Source organism: Stomoxys calcitrans, chromosome 3 (genome assembly GCF_963082655.1).
Source record: "Stomoxys calcitrans chromosome 3, idStoCalc2.1, whole genome shotgun sequence".
NCBI lineage: Eukaryota > Metazoa > Arthropoda > Insecta > Diptera > Muscidae > Stomoxys > Stomoxys calcitrans.
Window position 1 is genome coordinate 7,478,121 of NC_081554.1, and position 21,814 is coordinate 7,499,934.

A 21,814-nucleotide genomic window follows, 5' to 3' on the forward strand; every position below is an offset into this window, starting at 1 on the left:
GTTTGATTTTAAAAATTTTAACTATGTATATGGATTTTTTAGTAGTATGTAGTTAGTTATAGTTTCAAATCAAAAATTGTATATAGTGTATGCTTTTGGTTTTTATATTCGTTATTTTTTGTTTTAGTATTTAAAAAATAATTTGTTTTTATTATATAAAACAGTGATCATTTGTATTTGATTTTTATTCTTGTTGTTTGTTATACATATACAATACATTTATATGATTTTGTAAGTATGTATACATTTACTTACATGTACATATATGTATTATATAATATTAGGAGGGAAATTCATTTTACCTTTCTGTGTATTATATGTATGTACCTGCTGTTACTACAAGGGAGATAAAACCATGGCAATTCATTTTTAAATATTGGTTAGAATAAAAAAATAGATTTTTTAAAAAATTTTCCATATTACATACAACTATTTAAAACATAAAGGCATTGACAATATTGGAGAAGGAAATAAAATGTTCCAAAAGACTTCTATGGAAATATAAAATTTTTATAAAATTTTCTATCGAAATAAAATGTTTCCATACAAATAACCAATTGTTAACAATTTCTATAAAAATAAATTTTCTTAAAGTCAAACATGTTGACAAAATTTTCTATAAAAGTAAAATGTGTTCAAAATCAAAATGTTCTGTTTACGTATTGTTGATCATTGTAATTTCAGTGGTTTAATTTATTCTTTCATTGGAATGAATGTGTAGAAATTTGAAATATAAGAAAATTGCTCTAATTATTGCATAAAAATTATTTTCTATAGGTATAATATTTTGATAAATATTTAAAGAAATAAAATTTAAAATAAAAATTGGCAAAGTTTACCCATTTAATCGATTTGTTCACTTATTTGTTAAAAAATTCCCTATTAAGTTTAAAAATCGTTGCGTTTACTTTCCATTGGTGGCGGCAATTTTGTCCTAAATGTATTGTTAAAAAAAAGTTCTGTCATAGAACATCTAAATTCGTTTAAACGTGTAACATGCTGTGTTTATTAAAAAAAAAACTCTAGTGCCTATAAGTAACATTACTATGATCACTGGCAACTAGCATACGCTACGGTGGACAGATTTAAAGGGAACGGAGGTGTGCGTAGTCAATTTGCAAGACCAATGAAACACATGTATTTATGTTTTTGTTTGTTACGTAGTCAAGCTTCGTTCAGTAAGAGGCTGAGAGTGCTGTGATGGGAGAAGACAAAGATATGTGTGTGTGAGTATGGTCGTACTCACCCTCCAAACATTTGGAAGTGACTTTCTCACTCCCTCCCAGAATTGTCACTTTTTAGGCTCTTTTGTATGATAGTTTGTAGAAATTTCATGATTTAAAACAACAAAATACATTACTATCGAAATTCTATCATTCACGCTTCCCTAATTAGTTTCTCATAATCAACTGGTATTGCTACAAATTTAAAAATAGATTTTTTGTTGTTGTTTTGGACGATAACTCAAAAAACCCCACACAGAGAATGTATGTTTACTTAGCCTTACTGTATGTTAACTTAGCACAGAGGGATAGCATACGCCTCACAATCGTAAGGTTGGCTGTTCAAATCCCAGTCAGGGAAAATCATTGGAAATAAAATCTTCGATTATTAATCTTAATTTGGAAAAGAAATAAATTAGAAAGAGAAATAAAAATAAGCCACTCTTAAAGGTAAAAAAACATTAGGGAAACAAATTTTTTTATTAATGACGTTGATAATCGAATTTTAAACTTTTTTTAGTCCCTATTTAGTCACTCATGGGTATATATCGCCAAGTGGCACGTTTTCTCCCGTACCGAGACACTAATTAGAGTAAAAAATGATATCGCCTGAGATTGTTTTCAACTTCCTTGAGTGCAGATTTAGTGACTCGCACGATAGAAAATGTTTGGAGGGCAATGTCCAACACGAGAAATAAGCAAGTGTGTCAGATCACAAAGTACACGAGAAAATGCAATTTTAGTGAGATAAATCTTTAAGTGGTTTATTTTAAGTTCATTTACCACTTTCTGTGGGCACAGAAGGCTCTTCTGATTTCAATGGATTTTAAAGGTGCGTTATATAGGTCATAGGTCTACTTTTGGATATACATTCATATACATTGAGAGCAAATGGCATGACATTGAGAGCAGAATTATGCTTGCGGAATGTTCTTAGATAACTCTTATTTATCTATATTCACAAGCACCACCAGCCAGTCTAGGTGCGAAATTCAAATTCTTCATCTATATATAATTTATCTATGTAAATGCTGTTGTAAAACACATGATGGGGTTGCCTACATGTCAAGGGGTATTTATAAGGTGGTCACACAAGGCGGATTTAAAAAGGTGGTCTCACGCAAACAGCAGTTAACAGCCGTCCAGGTTTAAGGTATTAAGATGACAGATTTTTGTTTGCATTCTCTTTGTTGTTATTTCTTTCTCGCATATTCTCTGCTTATGTACACACACGCACACAAATTTCTTTGTGTGTGTTGGCAAAACGTCGATCAGGTTGAAGGCAAAATGGCGGATTGTACCATATGATTTGTGGTTGTTGTACAAATGAGGCCACCTTTAATTGTTTCGCCATGACAACAAAGTAATTTTTTTGGGAACTTGCTGTCAAAATTTGTAAACAGGGCGAAGAAAATTCAATTCGCCTTGACATTTAAAATTTTCGGCAAATTTTCTTCGACAAATCAGAGCAAGAAGTAAGAAGTTTATTTATTTTTGAGTTTCAAGCTAGAAAAAAAAATTAAAAATGTTCAAAATCCCTATTAGCTCCAGAGACATTTCTGCCAAAACCACCAAGATGACAGGTTAAAATAGGTTATTGTAGCGGTAAAATAGGTACAAACTGAATGCCTTTAAGCATCCACGGTAGACGAGGGTAGCTCTGGCTCAATTGCAATTGGGTCCAACTTCATAGACGTGTGTCTCGATTATAACCAGAGACCAGACATCACATGTGTCAAGTGTATGGCTGTCTGGTGGACATTAGGATTCCTCCTGAATTGAGTTCATACGATGTTGATGAGTTAATAATTACAGTTCCACTAGCAAAGAGCTCAAAAGAAATATTGTGGCTGGAGTGTTATCACCATAAGGACGATTCTTGTACCCCTTTTTGAGGTTCTTTGATATTTGTGGGATTTTTCTCCTAGATGGGGTGGTGCTAACGCTCTCACTACTGCAAGGAATCCTGACAAGCCATTGCAATATCAGGACTTTGACGAGAGGATTGAACACCTATTGAGACTGCCTGAAATTTCGGGGGTAGGTGCAGGATTATGACTAAGCGAACAATTTTTTTCCTGTCTAAATTATTTTCAGGCACATAGTCCTTTCGGCATTTTTGACAACAATAGGGGCTTGAAATGGCAGATATGAAGGAACTTCTCCAGCCCATCTGGACCCAATTATTGTCATGCATGTCGGCCCCTTCTTCATTCTTATGTTTGGCATTGTACTGCCGTAAATTATATCTGCGTTCTTCAGCGTGTTTTGAATCTTTTTCGAGGGCGAAACAACGACCCTAAGTACTCTGAGTGAAGCTGATAGCGGTTAGGATTGTTAGACGCGTACCATTATATAACCTAAGTTTAAGAAACGTAACAGCTGCAAGTCAAGTTTCATCAGCTGTGCTGATGCGGCCACCTTATTAAACACGCCTTGCTACATCCCTTTTTATTGTAAAAAACGCTGTTTTGAAAATTCCTACAATAAGGTAGGTATTAAAATCGTTCACTGTGGAAAGTTTTGGCAAAACATTGTTACCCTTAAGCCTAGTACTGGCTTCGAATTTTCGCCCGAACAACTGTTAAAACGCATTATAGAAAAAATGGTGACGAAAAAAATGCGAACACATTACGCAGATGTGGTACTGAGTTCTTTAAACAAAATGCCAGCGACATGTCGCTGCGTCAATATAAAATTTCTCTTCAATTAATTGCAAATGTAATTAAATGTTCACGAACTGAGTCCTAGATACTCTTTTCATCATAGTTGCTTTTGTTGTTTGGCTTTATTTGACTTTTATTTGTGTTATATCGTGTAATAGAACGCAGCATATTTCGTCAACAGTTGAAAGGCAATTTTCGTGTCAATAATTTAAGTATTAGGCTTAACTGTATAAATCCTCAAAAAAGTGTTTTTTGTTGCTACAAAAATACATATAGGCAACTCTCCTATCATATGTTTTAACACCAGCACCATTTTGGTAAATTGTGTTGTTGGCGTAGTGTTATCACAAAAAATAAAAGTGGAAAAGCTATATTTGCTAACAGTTGTTATTTATTTAAAAAAAAAAAAAACGAAAATGCAACGAAATTTTATTTGTTTATCATGTTGGCCAAAGTTAAAAAAAAAGTTTTGTACACCCCTTTAGTTGTAAACACGGCCAACCTATAAGGGAAATAGTGTTTTATGAAAACGAAGGAACTTAATACCAATACCGGTAGACAAACTGAACACCAATCCTAAAAGCCTAGATATGATCTCATAAACATACCGTAAATGTAGGAAAACTTGTCAGCTGTTTTGTTTTTTGCATTATATAAACACATACAAATGATTACCGAAGGTCTGTCGACCGAAACCAGAAAACGTTCCGTTTTCCTGAAGTTTGAAGATATTTCAAAACCAAAAATTTATGTTAAGAAAACTGCTATTCTCTTATTCTTATCTATATAATAATTAAGGTTGAATGGGTAGCCCACCATAAAGTGGTGACCAGTGTGACCTGTTGTGAAAAGTAAATGAAAAAGTGAGAAATATGTGATAACAAGAAATTACATGTCAGCAACTGGGGTCCATTCACGTCGACACGCAGTTCAACCTCACTGTACTAAATAGAATCCACGGCCTTGAGAGGCGTCATATATACATACTGATTTCGAACCGGCGCGGAATGATTATAAGCACCACATCAATTGAAACTCTGAGCTCTAATTTGTTTGGTATTCATCGTCATTACAAGAAGCTCAGCTGAGATCTACCGGGCGTGTCCACAGGTTGCGGATAATGGAATGCTTCGTATTATGGTGCCATAACGACAGACGCAAAAGAAATAGCTCTGTGTCATAGTATAGCCCCAATCCAGCCCTTGTCTACTGAAAGCCTCCTCAGTCTGCCCACCGCATCCATAGTGTCCAGAAGGAAACCTTGGCGGTATTCTGTCTTCCCGTTCGGCTCAGGGCGGTGACTAACGACCCATCTCCTCGTTGTTAAATGCCCTTTCAATATTCAAGAAGACCGCCATCGTGTAATCCTTCAGTTGGAGAGACATCTCAACTTCTCGCATCACTTGGTGGAGGGCCGTCTTCTCCGACCTGCCCTTGAGTTATGCCCGAAGTTCTCCAACGCCAGAACCTCCCTCACCATCAAGAGTTTGTTTTTGTTTTAATTGTTTAGTTTAAAATGTCAAATTCTATGTTCTGTAATAAGTATAATTGACTCTTTACATTTACGATACATTTGTTCTATATTTACACTACACTTTCAAGTGCATAACCAGGCCTTAAGCTATTAATTTTCATAACTGTGGCAACTACAATTTGAACAAATGGGTTTGTCGTACTGGTTTGACTCAAAGGGTAAAGATCTTGCATAACACTGTAAAGCAAAATTGAAATTTATCCTAAAATGAGAGGAAAAATTGGATGGGTTATAAAAGAAGACATCATGCCTCATGAAAACCTAAAAAGAGAGGGCAATTTCCCCCCCCCCCCCCCCCACTTAAATATTTTGGGGAAAATGTATATTTTAGGCTTTCCTGTAGTCCTTACATTTTAGTTTTCTAGTGATTTAATATTAAAAACAAAAACCAAATTTATATTGGCATTTTTCTAATTTATTGGATATAGTAACTTTGCAGGTACATACATATTATACATGTACATACATATATATATATATATATATACATATGACTAATAAGCTCCAATTATACAACTGATTACAATTTCCATAAAAGGCTTAAATGTGTTTTTAATTATTGTATCTGTAAAATAATCAAAATCTTTTAATGGTAGTAGTATCAACCATAAATTACACGAGTCCTTTGTTAAATGTATGTGTGGTTGTGTAATAAATATAACAATATACACATACATAGTAATTAGATTAATGAAAAACAAAACCAAAAAAAATAAATAAGTAAATAAATCAATGTAAGATTTGTATTTCATTTTATACTTAGTATTTAGTCTAAACCTGTAAAATAAAATCCTCATCAATATCGTATATGGCTGAAGTAGTAACCACTTCCAACTGGCTTTTGTAGAAACTTCTTTTATAGACTAGAGACTTTGTTTCTTATGTTAAAAAATGTTTTGTTTTTTTTTTTTTTATTTCGGTTTGGTTTCTTTGATTTATCATTCGTAAGGAACTAAAGTGCAAAAAGTAAAGCAATGAAAGATATTTGACCTTAAACTATAAGTAGACCAGAGTGAATAGTAAATATCTTTAATAAATGTCTGTCTATACGCATGAGCGCAGGTTTTACGCATGATTCATGCATTATTGTATTATGTTGTGTTTTTAATTTAAATATTGTTCAAAAAGGTGGGCTTTTTTTATATAAATATAAATGTAAAATAGAAAAGTTTTAATTATATAGTTTATTTAAGAAACAATATGGCATCGTATATGTGACATCCTAGTGTAGTATGTGTGAGAGGTGTGAGCGAGAGTGTGTAAGTGTGTGAGCAAGAGAGTGTATTGTAAAATGTTAGCTTTAAGCTTTTGGCAAACGAATTAACAAACGAAAAAAACAATTCTAGAACTGTTATGCTTTTCTGGAGAAGACTTGGGTTTTAATACCACCAAGGTTTCTAACCAAGGCGAAGTTGGAGAACAAAGAAAACAACTGTTTCGACCAACAAGACATTTGCTAAGACATTTTCTGGAGAAGGCTTGGGTTTCTAACCAAGGCGAAGTTAGAGAACGAAGAAAACAACTACTTCGGCAAAGCAAAACATTTGCTAATGTTAATGGGGTGCCCCTTGTGAGATAGAGTCTTTCGAAGATGTTTACTTTAGAAGGGATCGGATCCTCATTCACTTGGATATGCTCACGAGCAAATTCCAAACAATTACAAACTTTTAATCATAGATGAAATATACGCTGGAAAAAGCCAACCAACAGCCTTTATAACAGGTGGATACTGCTTGTTGATAGTTTCATTAATAAGTTGAGGCATCAAAAAAGAATAAAAACTATGAATTAATTAAGAAAGAAAAAGACGAATCTTTTCCAAATATCATTTTTAATCATTACTTTGGCTATGGATTTGTGCTCATCGGGTGGCTTAAACACTACTATCAGTTTCTGTTCGTTAGTTGGGAGACCAACAATCAGATCCAGATTCGTCTGTATAGACGGTTACAAACTATTGGGTTGCCCAAAAAGTAATTGCGGATTTTTCATATAGTCGGCGTTGACAAATTTTTTCACAGCTTGTCACTCTGTAATTGCATTCTTTCTTCTGTCAGTTATCAGCTGTTACTTTTAGCTTGCTTTAGAAAAAAAGTGTAAAAAAAGTATATTTGATTAAAGTTCATTCTAAGTTTCATTAAAAATGCATTTACTTTCTTTTAAAAAATCCGCAATTACTTTTTGGGCAACCCAATACAAACAAATACAAATTTTGACCATGAACATTCCACTAAGGAACAGCGGCAGGGGGGTTTTAACTACACTTAGAGAAATTTGTTAGTAAAAATAACAAAACTGTTTGCTGTAACAACAAAAAGTCTGCTAAAAATGGGCAGTAGAAATTATACCCTACACCACTACTGTGGTACAGAGTATTATACTTAGTGCATTTGTTTGCAACACCCAGAAGGAACAAAGATAGACCCATTGATTAGTATACCGATCGACTCAGAATCACTTTCTGATTCGCTATAGCTATGTCCGTCTGTCTGTTCGTCCTCTCTGTCCATGTTAATTTGTGTACCAATTACAGGTCGTAGTTTTCATCCGATCGTCTTAAAATTCGGTACAGTCACGTTTTTCGGCCTAGAGACGAAGCCTATTGAAATTGGAAAAAATCGGTTTCGATTTGGATATAGCTCCCATATATATGATCATCAAATTTTCAGTAATAATGCAATAAAATGAGCATTTGTTAACGGATTCTATCAAAATTAGGCAAGGAAGTATTTTTTATTACTCTCGACATTACTGGTGAATTTCATGGAAATCGGTTCAGATTTAGATATAGCTCTCATATATATATATATCACTCGATTTTCACTCCTAGAGCCACCGCAAGCGCATTTATTGACCAATCTACCCAAAACTTCATACAACGCTTTCCTCGACGACTTTCACATTATCTATGGAGTTTGCTCGAAATCGGTTCAGATTTAGATATAGCTATATCTGTTCGTCCGATTTGCAGTAATATTGGAATTAAATGGTCATTTGTTAACCGATTCTCTTGAAATTTTGGCAGAAAAGATTTTCTCTGTACTCTCGACATTACTGGTGAGTTTCATGGAAATCTGTACAGATTTAGATATAGCTCTCATATATTGTATATATCGCCCGATTTTAACTTTTAGAGTCACAGACAGTGCATTTATTGACCCATCTTGCTAAAATTTTGCAAAACGCGTTCCTCGACGACTGCCACAGTATCTGAGAAGTTTGCTCGAAATCGTTTCAGATTTAGGTATAGCTTCCATATATACAATATATGTTTGTTCGATTTTGAGAAATATCGCAATAAAGTGCTCATTTTTTAACCGATTCGATCGAAATTTGGCAGGAGGGATTTTATTATGTATCTCGACATTACTGGGAATTTCATAGAAGTCGGCCCAGATTTAGATAAAGCTGTCATACATGTATACCGCCAGATTTTCACTGCAAACGCATTGTTTGACCAATCTTGCCAAAATTTTGCACAACGCTTTCCTCGACGATTACCACATTATGTGAGAAGTTTGCTCGGAATTGATTCAGAATTAGATATAGCTCCCAAATATGTTCGTCAGATTTTGGGTAATTTCCAATAATATTGTGCGTGCCGCAGTGCGACACCTCTTTGGAGAGAAGTTTTACATGGCATAGTCCTCACAAATGTTGCCAGCATTAGGAGGGGAATACCACCGTTGACAATTTTTTCTGATGGTCTCGCCAGGATTCGAACCCAGGTGTTCAGCGCCATAGGCGGACATGCTAACCACTGCGCTTTGTGTTCAAAGTACGGGTCGCCATTTTCATCCGATCGTCTTCAAATTTGGCACAAGTATTTTCTGGGGCCTAGAGACAAAGCCTATTGAAATTGGAAAAAAAATCAGTTCACATTTGGATATAGCTCCCATATATATGTCGTCCGATTTGGACTAAAATTGCAATTACATCGTCATTGATAGAAATCGGATTTTGATAGAAATTCTACATATTAAATTAAAGCAAATTTTAAATTCGACGGCTTAGCCTGCATATCCAAAGCGGTGTCGACTTGGCCCGACTTCAGCACTACCTTACAAGTTTATTGTAAAATTTCATTAAAGGGCGTTGTTGTTTGTTATATAAAACCCCTTTTTTATTGTTTTTTTTTTCATTGTTGGGTGTTGTTGAGTTTTATTTAAAAACCATTTTTTGCTATTTTTCATCCCTTGAACTTTGTTTTGTTTCACACACCAAACGTGATCTGTGGAATGTTGGGTTATTATTTATGTTTGCCTGTTACTACCGATTATATGTTTTGATTATTTAAGGTTTTTTTCTGAATGCTATCAGACAATTTCTTTTCTTTCAAAAAAAAAATTTTTTTTATTTTAGTTTCCAACAAGCCCATCTTAAGCAGCAGTCATTTTCAGCAAACAACAGATTATTCAGCAGTAATACCGCAGTTCTGAAATTGCAAACATTTAGCTATGAAATCAGAACTATTGCTATAATAGTAGTAAAATTAACTATCAAAAATCTGCAGACTTTCAGCAGGCTTTTACCTATGAGTGTAATTTTTTTCGTAGTTGTTACGTTATCGTTGAACAAATCTTGATACGCTTGACATTTATGATCTACCATGCTTTGAATAGCATAAGCCACAGGTGAATAACCACAGATATTAACCATTAATGGTGTGTTGTGTTGAAGTTGTTGTGTTGTGATAAAGAGATGTGGTGCACAACATCAAAATAAGATTGTATGCGTAAGTTACTCTCCATACATTTTTATAATTCTCTCTATGAAAGAAGGTTAATTTATTCGACAAAAATAATGCATTTTTTAAAGAAACCATAATATAAAATTAAATATTTTCAAACAAACCATAATATAAAATGAAATATTAAATTTGTCCTTTCATATCTAGCGTTAAATAAAAAAAACATTGTTTTTAAAATGTAAACACAAGAACGAAGCGTACACACCTGCGCATGTTCATTCATGTTGTTGTCTCAACAACGACTGAATCCAAGAAAATAAGAGTACATGAATTGAGCATAAACGCTAGCGTAAAAGAAATTTTAATTTTTTGCATCACTAGTATTGTGAAAGAATTAAGAAAAAGGAAACGGAGCGTTTAGGATGTTTTAAACTGTCATTATACGAACAAGAAACAAAAACTTCCTTACAAAAAAAATATCAAAAGAGTAAACCGAACATGCCAAACTGATTTGAACTATTTTCGTTTGTACAGTAGTCAGTGTCGGCCGCAAGCACAATATGTTTCCCAGCGAGCAGAGTATCCATCCTGATGTCAACTAAGATTTATTTTAAATTCAAACGCCTATATTTCGATAACAACAAGTTATCGGATGAGTTTAACATGTCTGTTAAACTTATCGGCTGTATGCCGATGAAAATCTAAACGTTTTGAAATGCATTTGTGTGATTTGCGTTGTGTGTGTTAGTGTATGTGTAAATATGGTAAAAAGTTTATCAACCAAACTTTCGAATTATATTAAAATTTACAATAAAAAAAAACTTGTTCATTCGCAAAAAGTTCTTGTCATTTTATCAAAGTTTATACAAATTTTATTATTACAATTTTGTTTTGTATTCTCATCATTTTATATATAATTTTCTTTTGTTTATTTTTTTTTTTGTAAAATAAAGTAATTTATTTTCTGGCCTCTTTTTTCTAAAAACAAAACATCTTTCTATAATTCTGGTTATATATATATATATTTGTTTTTGTGTATATATAGATGTTAGTATGTATGTATATATATGATTCTTTTATGTATATATATATAATTTTTTTAACTTTATTTACATTACAAATTGTTATGCTTATTATTGTATTTGCTGTTAGTTAAATTTGTTGTTGCTGTTGTTGTGATCGAGCTGTTTTTTTTGGTTTGGGTTGTTATTGCTGCCGTTGTTGTTATGGTTTTTGTTGGTTTTATTCTATTTGTTATGGGATGTCATTGAATGTGACACAACCGAGTGGGATAGCATGGAGTGAGAGATGCCCGATATTTCGGCATAGGTGTCTGTGGGTCCTTCATTACTACACACGGAATCTTCGGGTGTTCGTGAGGGTTCAGCTTCGGTTATTTCCATATCCTGCTGATGTTTGTTGCTGCGATGCTTGGCACTCAGGGCCTAAATGAAATAATCAGAATAAACCATAAATTATGCTTTTCATTTCTGGGGGGTTTATTATCCTCTCTATGACTTATACAACAACTTGTTAATCTAATAAAAATAACATGCATATTTACAACACAAGGGGATACAAGAAACTAGAAGGAGATTTATACTATAAAACAGCTCTATTAAATAATTTATTTTTAAATTTTCCATAATGTTGAAATCATTTGTTCGAAGTTTTATATTTTTCAGATCAATTAATCAACTTTAAATTAGATGATTCAACATTTATTGCTGTTTATTTTTTTAATTATTTGTTGAATAGGCAACCAGGATTCACTGAATAAGGTTAAGCCAAGCGATCAGCATTTAGGATGTCAACTTGTTATCTTTTTACATTCATTCTTTGTTTACGATTTCTCCTATTTGATGACATTTTCAATAATGTTCATGGGGCCTATCCACTTTATGTTTTACAAGTGACCTAACCTTCTATTAGTGAATCCTGAATAGGCAACATAGTTATCTGGATATCCGGTTTGTATAGGCTACTCGAAAACGCCGTTATCGAGAGCTGTTTTATAAAGTTATTACCAAACTAAAATAAAAAAAAAAAAATTTTGGTAGAATGGATATGCCGACTAAGAGATTTACAATCTATTGTGTATAATAAGGAATCTTCTAGGTACAGAGTGAAATGGGTACATTTAATTTACTGTGAAAATAAATAGAAAGGAAACACAATGCTTGAGAGAGAAGGCGACGAGTAGAGAAGAGAAATTACCGAGTGGGAAAAGGTAATCGATGGCATATGAGAAGGTAATCGATAGCCTCTTTAGCTTATTGATACCAGAATACCTTATTCTTAACACGGAAGATGTCCTAGGAAAAGAATAAATTATTTTTATGTGTTCGAAGGAAGCATTACATAATTCATTTAAAACATTATTTAACAATTTATTTGGAATGAATTTTATATCTAATGCATTATAATTTTATAACGCATTTTAATTTTATAAAAAATCAAATTATTTAGCTCCATAATTAATTAATTTCGCTAAATATAAAAATAGCAACAAATCTCTATTATTATTATTAAACATAACATTAACATTATTATTAAATATAACATTAAACACCATTATGACTTTGGAAAAATTAGCTTTTTTACGAGGAATTAGGGATTACAAAAACAAATATTAATCATCAAAAATCGCTTTATTGTTCAAAAATTCTATACAGTTTTTCATGCGTTTGAAGTAATTGTCGAACCACTTTTGGTACTCTGATTGAGGTATCTCCAAAACATGCATTCTGAACGCATAAACCACTTCTTCAGGTGTCGAAAAACGTGGACCTCTCATTTTATTTGTTATGTACGGGAATCATTCGGTGCCAAGTCAGGAATATACGACGGATGACCCTTCAAATCGATGTTTTAAGTGCTCAAAAATGCAGTTGTTTCGTATTTTTGGAGCATTTCTTTCGACCAATCGTTACGAGCCTTTTTTGAACGTTTGACAAAATGGTGTGGGATCAAACGCGAACCAATTTTTTTGACGGTCAAATTTTCATGCAATATTGAATGTATGCTGGTCAAACTAATGCCTAAGGTTGTCTCGAAATTCGTCTTGAAGTAAACAACGACCTCGGTTGAACTCACCATACCATCGATAAACACTGGTCCTTGATTGAGCTTCATCGCAAAAAATTAAATAAAGTTCATCTATGCACTGTTGTTGAGCTAATCCATGTCGAAAATTGGAAAAAATAATCGCACGAAAATGTTCATCATTTAATTTAATTTTTTGGGCGAGATGAATCTTTTAATTTACTGTAAACAACACAAATAGCTCTCGTATGTCAAAACGTTCTGATCACGTATAACCTCAAAAATATCAAGCTTTACAATAGAGCTGTCAGTTGGCAGATTGGAACACAAGGGTTGGCTAATCCCGAAATATAAAAAGCTACCCTCGTAGGAAGCAAGAAATTGTTCGAGAGATTAATCTAAATGACAATTATACCCAAAGATGTGAGAGAAATGTGATGTGAGAAATTCAATTGTGTGCTTTACAACTTACTCTAGTTGGAATGGTATGTAAGGCACTATGATCCATTTGATCCATCGACCGCTGTTGATTTTTCGGATAGCCAGTCAAATGCTTCTAGCAACAACACACTTTTGCTGACTTTTAAAGTTAATACTTTTACTATGCCATTCTTTGAATAGAAAGCATTAAACAATGGTCTAAAGCCGGACAATATCCTGCAATGGAATCTCAATAAAGACAACATTCTAATTAACTTTTCGATAAAGATGAAATTTCAATAAAATTTTCGTTAAAGAAAAAATTTCCGTCCAATATTTGATATATACAAATAAAAGAAAAATTTTGATGTAATTTTTGATAAATTCAAAATTTCAATAAAATTTTTGAATTATTCAAATATTAATGAATTTTTCGAAAACATTCAAAATTTTAAAAAAATGTTTGATAAATTCAAAATTGCAATGAAATTTTCGACATATTCAAAATTTTCATAAATTTTTGATATATAAAAGATTTTAATGAAATTTTTATGATATTTATTCTTTATGTTATGTATTCCAAATGTAATACATTTGCACTTTTCCCACTGGGTATATCAGTTGTCTTCCCAGTGGGACAATGGCAAATGTATTACATTTCAAAGACATATAGACGTTATAGGATTGACGTTTAAAAGATATCTCAATGAATAAAAGGGGGAATTTCATTTGGCCAAACTTGGACATGATTGCCGAGTGTAATACCATATCAAATGAAGTTGAAATGTTATTTTTCGAGAGTGACGATTCTTTTTTATTTTGGAATTTCGTTATCTAGTGTTGCCTTTTTGTCGCGTCAAAAAACTTATATGATTTAGTTTGCTTTTTATTTTGTAGAATTAAAGACGTTTCTAAGTAACACAATTATTAAAAATGTTATTTTTCATCTAAATCAACCATTTTTGGTTTTTTTAGTGGCTAATAATAAGCGTGTCTTTGACATGATTTTGCTAACATTTTGATCAGTGAGTTGTATTACAGCCTTAACATCAATGTCAAATACATCCTAAATCGAACCATATTTGGGTATAATATGGTATAAAATCGACCAATCTCCCGATCAAATCTCCCAATCTTCTCGCCTCCTTAAAAATGCAAACTTTTCCAAAGTCATAATGTTTTTTAAAATTCTTAATAGGTGTACTATATTTAATAATAAAAAAAGCAAGATTTTAGCTATTTTTACATTTAACAGATTAATTTATTTGATGTATTTCGGGGAATAAATAATTAGATTTTTTAAAAAATTATAATGCATTAGTTATAAAATTCATTCCAATTACATGGTTTAATAATGTATTCTATTAAACGAATTATATAATGCTTCCTTCGAACATATTGGGTTGCCCAAAAAGTAATTGCGGATTTTTCATATACATAGTCGGCGTTGACAAATTTTTTTCACAGCTTGTGACTCTGTAATTGCATTCTTTCTTCTGTCAGTTATCAGCTGTTACTTTAAGCTTGCTTTAGAAAAAAAGTTTAAAAAAAGTATATTTGATTAAAGTTCATTCCAAGTTTTATTAAAAATGCATTTACTTTCTTTTAAAAAATCCGCAATTACTTTTTGGGCAACCCAATATAGTATCTCCCGTGCTAAGAATAACGTATTCTGCAATCAATAAGCTATATAGGCTATCGATTACCTTCTCATATCCCATTGATTATCTTTTCCCACTGGGTTGCTAACATAATTTCTATTTCCTTCATCACACTAATGTCATTGGCTCTCTCTCGCACACTCACACACACAGATACATGGATAAAGACGGCTAATTTAAAATCGATCACATCTCATATACATTCGGGATACATTTATGTTAAGAGAAAATAACTCTCTCTTGCTTATTTTGTAGTTTTTGCTGAGAATAGTTTGCCATATAAGGATTACATAGGTGGGGGAGGGGTAATTTTTCTATTGTGAGATGTTAGTTAGTTATTGAGATACTTGCTTACCTTATCTTTGCTTCCCTTTTTCTACATTTAATTTGAAGGGGATGGGTGTTCATGTTTGTTTCAGTTTAACAAAATGGCAACAACGAAGGAACGAACGTACGTACGAGAGTGTGTGATATAGTAGTTTACGATGAGAAACACATGAAAATTTACATAATAAATTATATATATATATGTTTTTGTATGTATGTATTTTTTATAGGATTGATACATAAATAGGTTAATGTTGGGATTCATCTCGCATTTTGTTAACTTAAGATTTGGGATACAAATTTTAAAGCCTTAAACATTTGAAGATGAAGAACTAACCACTAACATGTTCAGTTCATTTTTGACTCAATGGGTACGTAAATAAGGAGCATTGTCGATTTTGGAGTGAAGATCTGTCAAAAGCATTGCAAGAGCTACCAATGCCTCCAGAAAAAGTCACATTTTGGTGCGGTTTATGGGCTGGTGGCATCATTGGACCGTACTTCTTCAAAGATAATGCGAATCGCAATGTAACTGTCAATGGTGAGCGCTATCGTGAAATGATATCTAACTTTTTTTTGCCAAAAATGCAAGAGTTTGACTTGCATGAAATTTGACATCAACAAGACGGTGCAATAAGCCACACAGCATGCGTAAAAATGGACTTATTCAGAGGCGAGTTCGGTGAAAATTTTATTTCACGTTCGGGACTGGTCAATTGGCCACCTAGATCATGCGATTTAATGTCTTTAGACAATTTTGTGTAGGGCTATGTTAAAGCTCATGTCTAGACAGACAATCTCTCTGTCTAGACATGACATCGCATTGGAAGACATCATTGAAGCATTTATTCGTGAGATACCAGCCGAAATGTTGGAAACATTATGCCAAAATTGGACTGAGCGGATGGACCATTTGAGGCGCAGTCACGGTCCATATTTACATGAAATAATCTTGAACATTGCTATCGTACTATCGATTCAAACAAAAATTTCCTAACATTTTTTTGAATTTTATGTGCTTTTTTTTGAAAATCCCTTCATTTAAAATTGATTTTTTATGTTGTGGGAGCGGAGCGGTCTACTTTTGCCCACTCCCTTTCCCTAGTTATAATCCTGAACTTAATCCAAAGAGAATTAAATTCTTGATTCAATGAGCCAAGGTGTTGTTGTCTCTGGAACACTATATCATTACGTACAAACATCATCTCTGTGGCCTCTGTGGGAAACAAAAAGAGGTAGGATGTGATTCCCCGGATCGTGAAAATCCTGTGGAATATAATCCTCATGAGTCTGGGTTTCACAATGTTATGTAGTGTTACCGTGACGCCAAGAAAGCAGCTATTGTTGTTGTGTTATTGAAACTGGTTATTTTGTTTTGGATAGCTTGTTGCTTTTTTTTTGAGAAGTTTTCTATTCTTAATGGTGCATTACAGGCTGCATTGATTTTGCAAATATTATTTCAGATCTTTTTAATTTCATGTTTTTAGTAAAAGTTAGTATTAAATTGCAATTGAGACCAAACTTGAGGCCGAAGACAGTCAAAAGCGTATACACCGGACAACGGAGAAGCTAAATACTACTGATGGCATTAATGTTTTTGAAATACTAGCCTTCAAAGAAAACAATTACAAATTGAGGCTTAGTCTCTAAAAGACTCAAATCAAGGGATTGGTTTTCGTGAAGTTTATATCCATTTATGAATATATCTGGACCAAAGAGGCCACCGCAGCGCAGAGGTTAACATTATCGCCTATGACGCAGAAAGCCTGTGTTCGAATCGAACAGCACTTGTTGATATGTGTTAAGTTTGCCCCTGTTCCTAAATGGAATATCCTTGGGCAAATTTGCATTTGCATCTGGACCATGGTTGGTATGGGGGAGGTGGGACTTAAGTGCACTTATATACAGGGCTGTTCCGGTAAACAAATGCGATTGAACTTCTGGAAATTCAGTTTTTGTTCGAATTTTACGTAAAACGTTAGGTTTTTCTTGAATTAAAAATCTATAAGATGTATGCTTGCGAATTCGAAATAAAAACTCAAATTTCATATAAATTGTAATACATACTATAGTTAAGAATTGTTAATTACGTGTCCCGATTTTCATAAACCTTATGGCCCTTTTCGACGGCACATCATGATCGTACTCATCGTGTGTACGTGTTGATTAAAGCTTTTGCCAAAACAGTACATCGATTTTTTCTTTTCTTTTATTTAATTTTTCATACTTTCTCATTTTTTAACTTTATTTTTAACAGAATTACACATTTCTTTTTAAACGGCAATCGATAGACATCATTTATCGAAAGAAATTAAATCATTTTGATTTTTCAACTGATGGATATGTGTACATGTGACGCATACACCTTTGTTTTCACCAATACTATTACAATGACCATGCACCAGATGTGCCATGTAAACTCAGCATTACGTATTTGCAGTCCCCTTTATACTGAGTTTACATGGCACATCGGATGTAAGGTCATTGCAATAGTATTGGTGAAAACAAAAGTGTATGCATCACATGGACACATAACCATCAGTCATGGCTGACAAAATCATTTGATTTTTTTCGATGAATGACGACTATCGATTACCGTTTTCAAAGAAATGTTTAATCATTAATGGACAGATATTGAAAAACATGTTCTGTGACAAATAAAGTTAAAAAACTTAAGTAATGTATGAAAAATTAAATTAAATCAAGGAAAAGAAAAAAATCAATGTACCGTTTTTGGCAAAAGCCCCAACTTTTACGCCTAAAAACACTTCTTCACGTATGGCAACACAGAATGACGCTCAAGTTGAATAGTCAAAGTTAAAAATTGTTAAAATTTTGCGCTTTGCTTTTGTGGGATTTTTTTTTTGCAGAGATGCATTTTTAATGCGCACGCATAGTATGTAACTCCACCTTTAGACATACCAACGCATATGTTGTAGCTCTAAAAACTCAAAAAAAAAAAATTAAAAAAATACTAAAAAAAGTCATACGATTTAAAATAAATATTAACAAATAAAATAATTTTACACTTATAATAAATACCTTAAAAAATGTTAACAAATGCGAAGATGAACCTTTGTATCAAAATTATACTTTGTTCTTTTATGTAAAGTACATGTTCTATTCTATGAATTATATACAAGATTTCTAATTTCTATATTCTTTCGCATAATCTTTATTTTGGCTTCATCCCTATGATGAATCAAATTATTCATACTGAGGACAGCAAAGTTAAATATGAAACACTATATAGCGGAAGGGAGCAAATGATCTAATTTATAAGGAATATTTAGAGATCTATTGGTTGGATATTCTATTCTTAACGTCTATGGTTGGAGTATATAAAAGTTTTTAACTTATAATCACTTGAAAGACTAAATACTTTTCTATCGATATAATCACTATAATAATATATTTTAATGTTTTTTCATAATTTACATCAACAAAATAACTTTTGTTTTCACCTATCATTAATGTATCAAAACCATGACTCACCTGTAGGGAGAAACGTCTATGGCCAGCTTTACGTCCACCACGTCTTTTACTGATATGTGGATTGTCCTGGCGTAAAGTTTTATTTTTCAATATTTCTAATTGAGTATACAGTCTGCAGAACGAAAAAAATAGAAAAAGAAAAGTTAAAAAATATCGCAAATGTCTTGAGAAATTTTTAACTGAAGGGCAACATCATCGTAGTTGATTGAATTAAATGCGGCACTTAGATTGGGTTGATCTTAGGCCGCCCCATACCGCCTAAGCCCGTAATCGACCTGTTGAGCGCTCTATATACTAAAACAGTAATATCAAAAAAAATTATATTAAGAATTCCGTAAAATTCTTAATTTTTATCCCTTCCACACCTTAGTTGGGTTACCAAATAATCAAATGTCTACAAAACAAATAAAATTAAGTCATTTTAATTTTTAATAAAAGTTTCTCTGAGGTCATAAATGTGATTTTAAGTTTGGTCATTCCGATTAAATGATAACATCATATGTTTTAATAAACGGCGATAATAAGCGGGGATAAACCAAGCCACTCTGCAAGCATTATTCTCCATTCAAACTAAGCAAGAAAATCCGCTTAATGGGTAAATATAAAACCTCTACTTTAATGCAGACCACGCATCATGATGTACCATCTAAGATCCCCATAAACTTGGCACATTATAGAAATATCACTTTATTTTTTTATGTTTTTATATGATTTTTATTTTATATCAATTTATATATTTTTTAAGATGTTTTCAAATGTTGCCCTTTTTAAGTAAATTTAGCGTTACCTTACCTTTTGAGTTCAGCACGTATATCTTCAGGACTCATTTCCGATATTGTCAGCTCACCGATATCCGGATCACCCAGGCATAGGCCGGCATAGCCACCACCCAAACGTTGGCCAACATCATGAGAACCCTTGAAAGCATCCACAGGTAAACGTAAGGATAGATCATGGGCAAGGGAACGGACCTGCAAGCTATGAAGATGCAACCAAAACACCGCAAACCACACAGAGAGGAAAACAACCAAGGACGTAGAAGTAAAGAAAAACTCAAAAAAAAATAAATAAAAATAAATGAAACCAAACTTCAACACAAAGTTATCATCAGATGAAGCGTATTGGAAAGGATAATCTGGAAAACTGGTATAACAACTGGATTAACATAAACTTTGTTAAGGATGTGGGGGTTGGTGACTGAACAAGTGCATGTGTATGTGTATGTGTGTGAGTGATAGTGTCTGTTGGTTTTTTTTTTAAATATTGTGTCTATGATGGGCGCGCTAAAATAAAAAAAAACAAAATAGACAAAAATAGGATTTTTAAATTGATTCATAAATAATTTTGAAAAACTATCAAAGGTAACCAATTACATATTCAACTTTGTAGAAGAGATTATCATTTGAAATAGAAGTCATAGATGACACGGAAGCTTGAAATAGTTCAAATAGTTGTAGTCCCAAAGAGTTTAATTCTAATGAGATCTATTCTAATAGGAAACCGATTTTTATTGTAGTTAATATAAAATTTTAGCTTAAATTAAAAGTAAATTTATTTTTTATTTGCTTCTAAGAATGGGAAGGAAAAGGAAAAGAACAGACAGACTGACAGACGGAGGAAGCTAGGCACAACATTTAACTAAAGTGAAAATTTTTTGGGTACACTGTTTTCTTTAACTGTTTATCATACACAACGAAACAAACAATAAAATAAGACACTAATGGGTCGATTATGGATTGCAACCCAACTTCAGTTGCGTTGCCAACGGGCAAATTTGTAATAAAAAAATTCTTTTTATTTTTTTCAATTGCATCCTTTTTTTAAAATTTACTGAATGTTTAAAACACTGACATTGACTGCACTTTACAAAAATTTCCAACGTTATACGCAACTGGAGTTACAATCCATAATAGACCCATAAGAAAAACGTTGGGTGGGTATGTTATATCAAAATCAGCTGATTTGCCAGAAGGGAATCAGATGATTTTTATACGTGCCACCATAGTGTTGTCTTTGTAAGGCATCGAATTTTCGGCTAACCGACCAAGGGTTTCAATTCGTCTTTCAACAATTGTATTGCTTGCGCTCCTAAGAAAGAGGGAAGAAAGGCTTGAAGTATGAATCTTAAAATTTTTTCTATCTATCGGCGGAATTTAACTTTTGCCTATCGTCTATTTTACCCTGCTCTGGAACAAATAATAGGATATCGCAGGGGAAGACTGCAACCAAAATAAAAATAGGCCGATTGGAACAATATTGGAGTGAAATGGAATTATTTTGAAGTAGAATATGAAATTTATAGCGATAATTGCGGCGAAGTATCAGTGGATGTCGTTCCAAACAAAAGTCTCCATAAACAGAAATTATACTGTTCGATACAATAAGAAAATTAAATGAAAGGTCCATTTGCGCCAGTGCAGCAGCACCTTTCTCCCAAAAAAAAAACCAAACGGGTGGGTGGACCGATAGGGACGAAATGGGACTTAAATTTAAGATATTTTAGAATAAACAAGTACAAGTGTGCTAAGTTCAGCCGGCCCGAATCTTATATAGCCTCCACCATGGATCGCATGTGTCGAGTTCTTTTCCCGATATCTCTTTTTAGGCAAATAAAGGACAAAAGAAAAGAATTGCTATGCTACTGGTGATGTATTAAGTTATGATCCGACTCGAACCATCATAGAATTAAATGTTGGAGACCATAGTAGAAGTCATTGTGCAAAATTTCAGGGGCTCAAGAAGAAAAATTGGGA

At 33.0% G+C, this 21,814-nt stretch overlaps 1 protein-coding gene across 10 annotated transcripts in view; it reads right to left on the minus strand.

Annotated features, from left to right (window-relative positions):
* Nucleotides 1-11,167: 11,167 nt before the first annotated feature.
* Nucleotides 11,168-21,814, minus strand: part of LOC106090338 (probable G-protein coupled receptor 158) — a 60,010-nt gene continuing 49,363 nt past the window's right edge. For 5 of the 10 annotated variants that reach the window (XM_059365923.1, XM_059365924.1, XM_013256496.2 and 2 more), the window contains exons 11-14: nt 19,854-20,032; nt 19,062-19,173; nt 15,595-15,615; nt 11,168-11,558 (exon numbers count right to left, since the gene is read on the minus strand). In XM_059365923.1, coding sequence (XP_059221906.1) covers nt 11,361-11,558; nt 15,595-15,615; nt 19,062-19,173; nt 19,854-20,032 — 510 coding nt within the window. In that variant the 3' untranslated portion in view covers nt 11,168-11,360. Of the gene's footprint in view, nt 11,559-15,594; nt 15,616-19,061; nt 19,174-19,853; nt 20,040-20,292; nt 20,345-21,814 lie in introns of those variants that run through there. The other 5 variants (XM_013256500.2, XM_013256499.2, XM_013256501.2 and 2 more) reach the window with 5 other exon arrangements.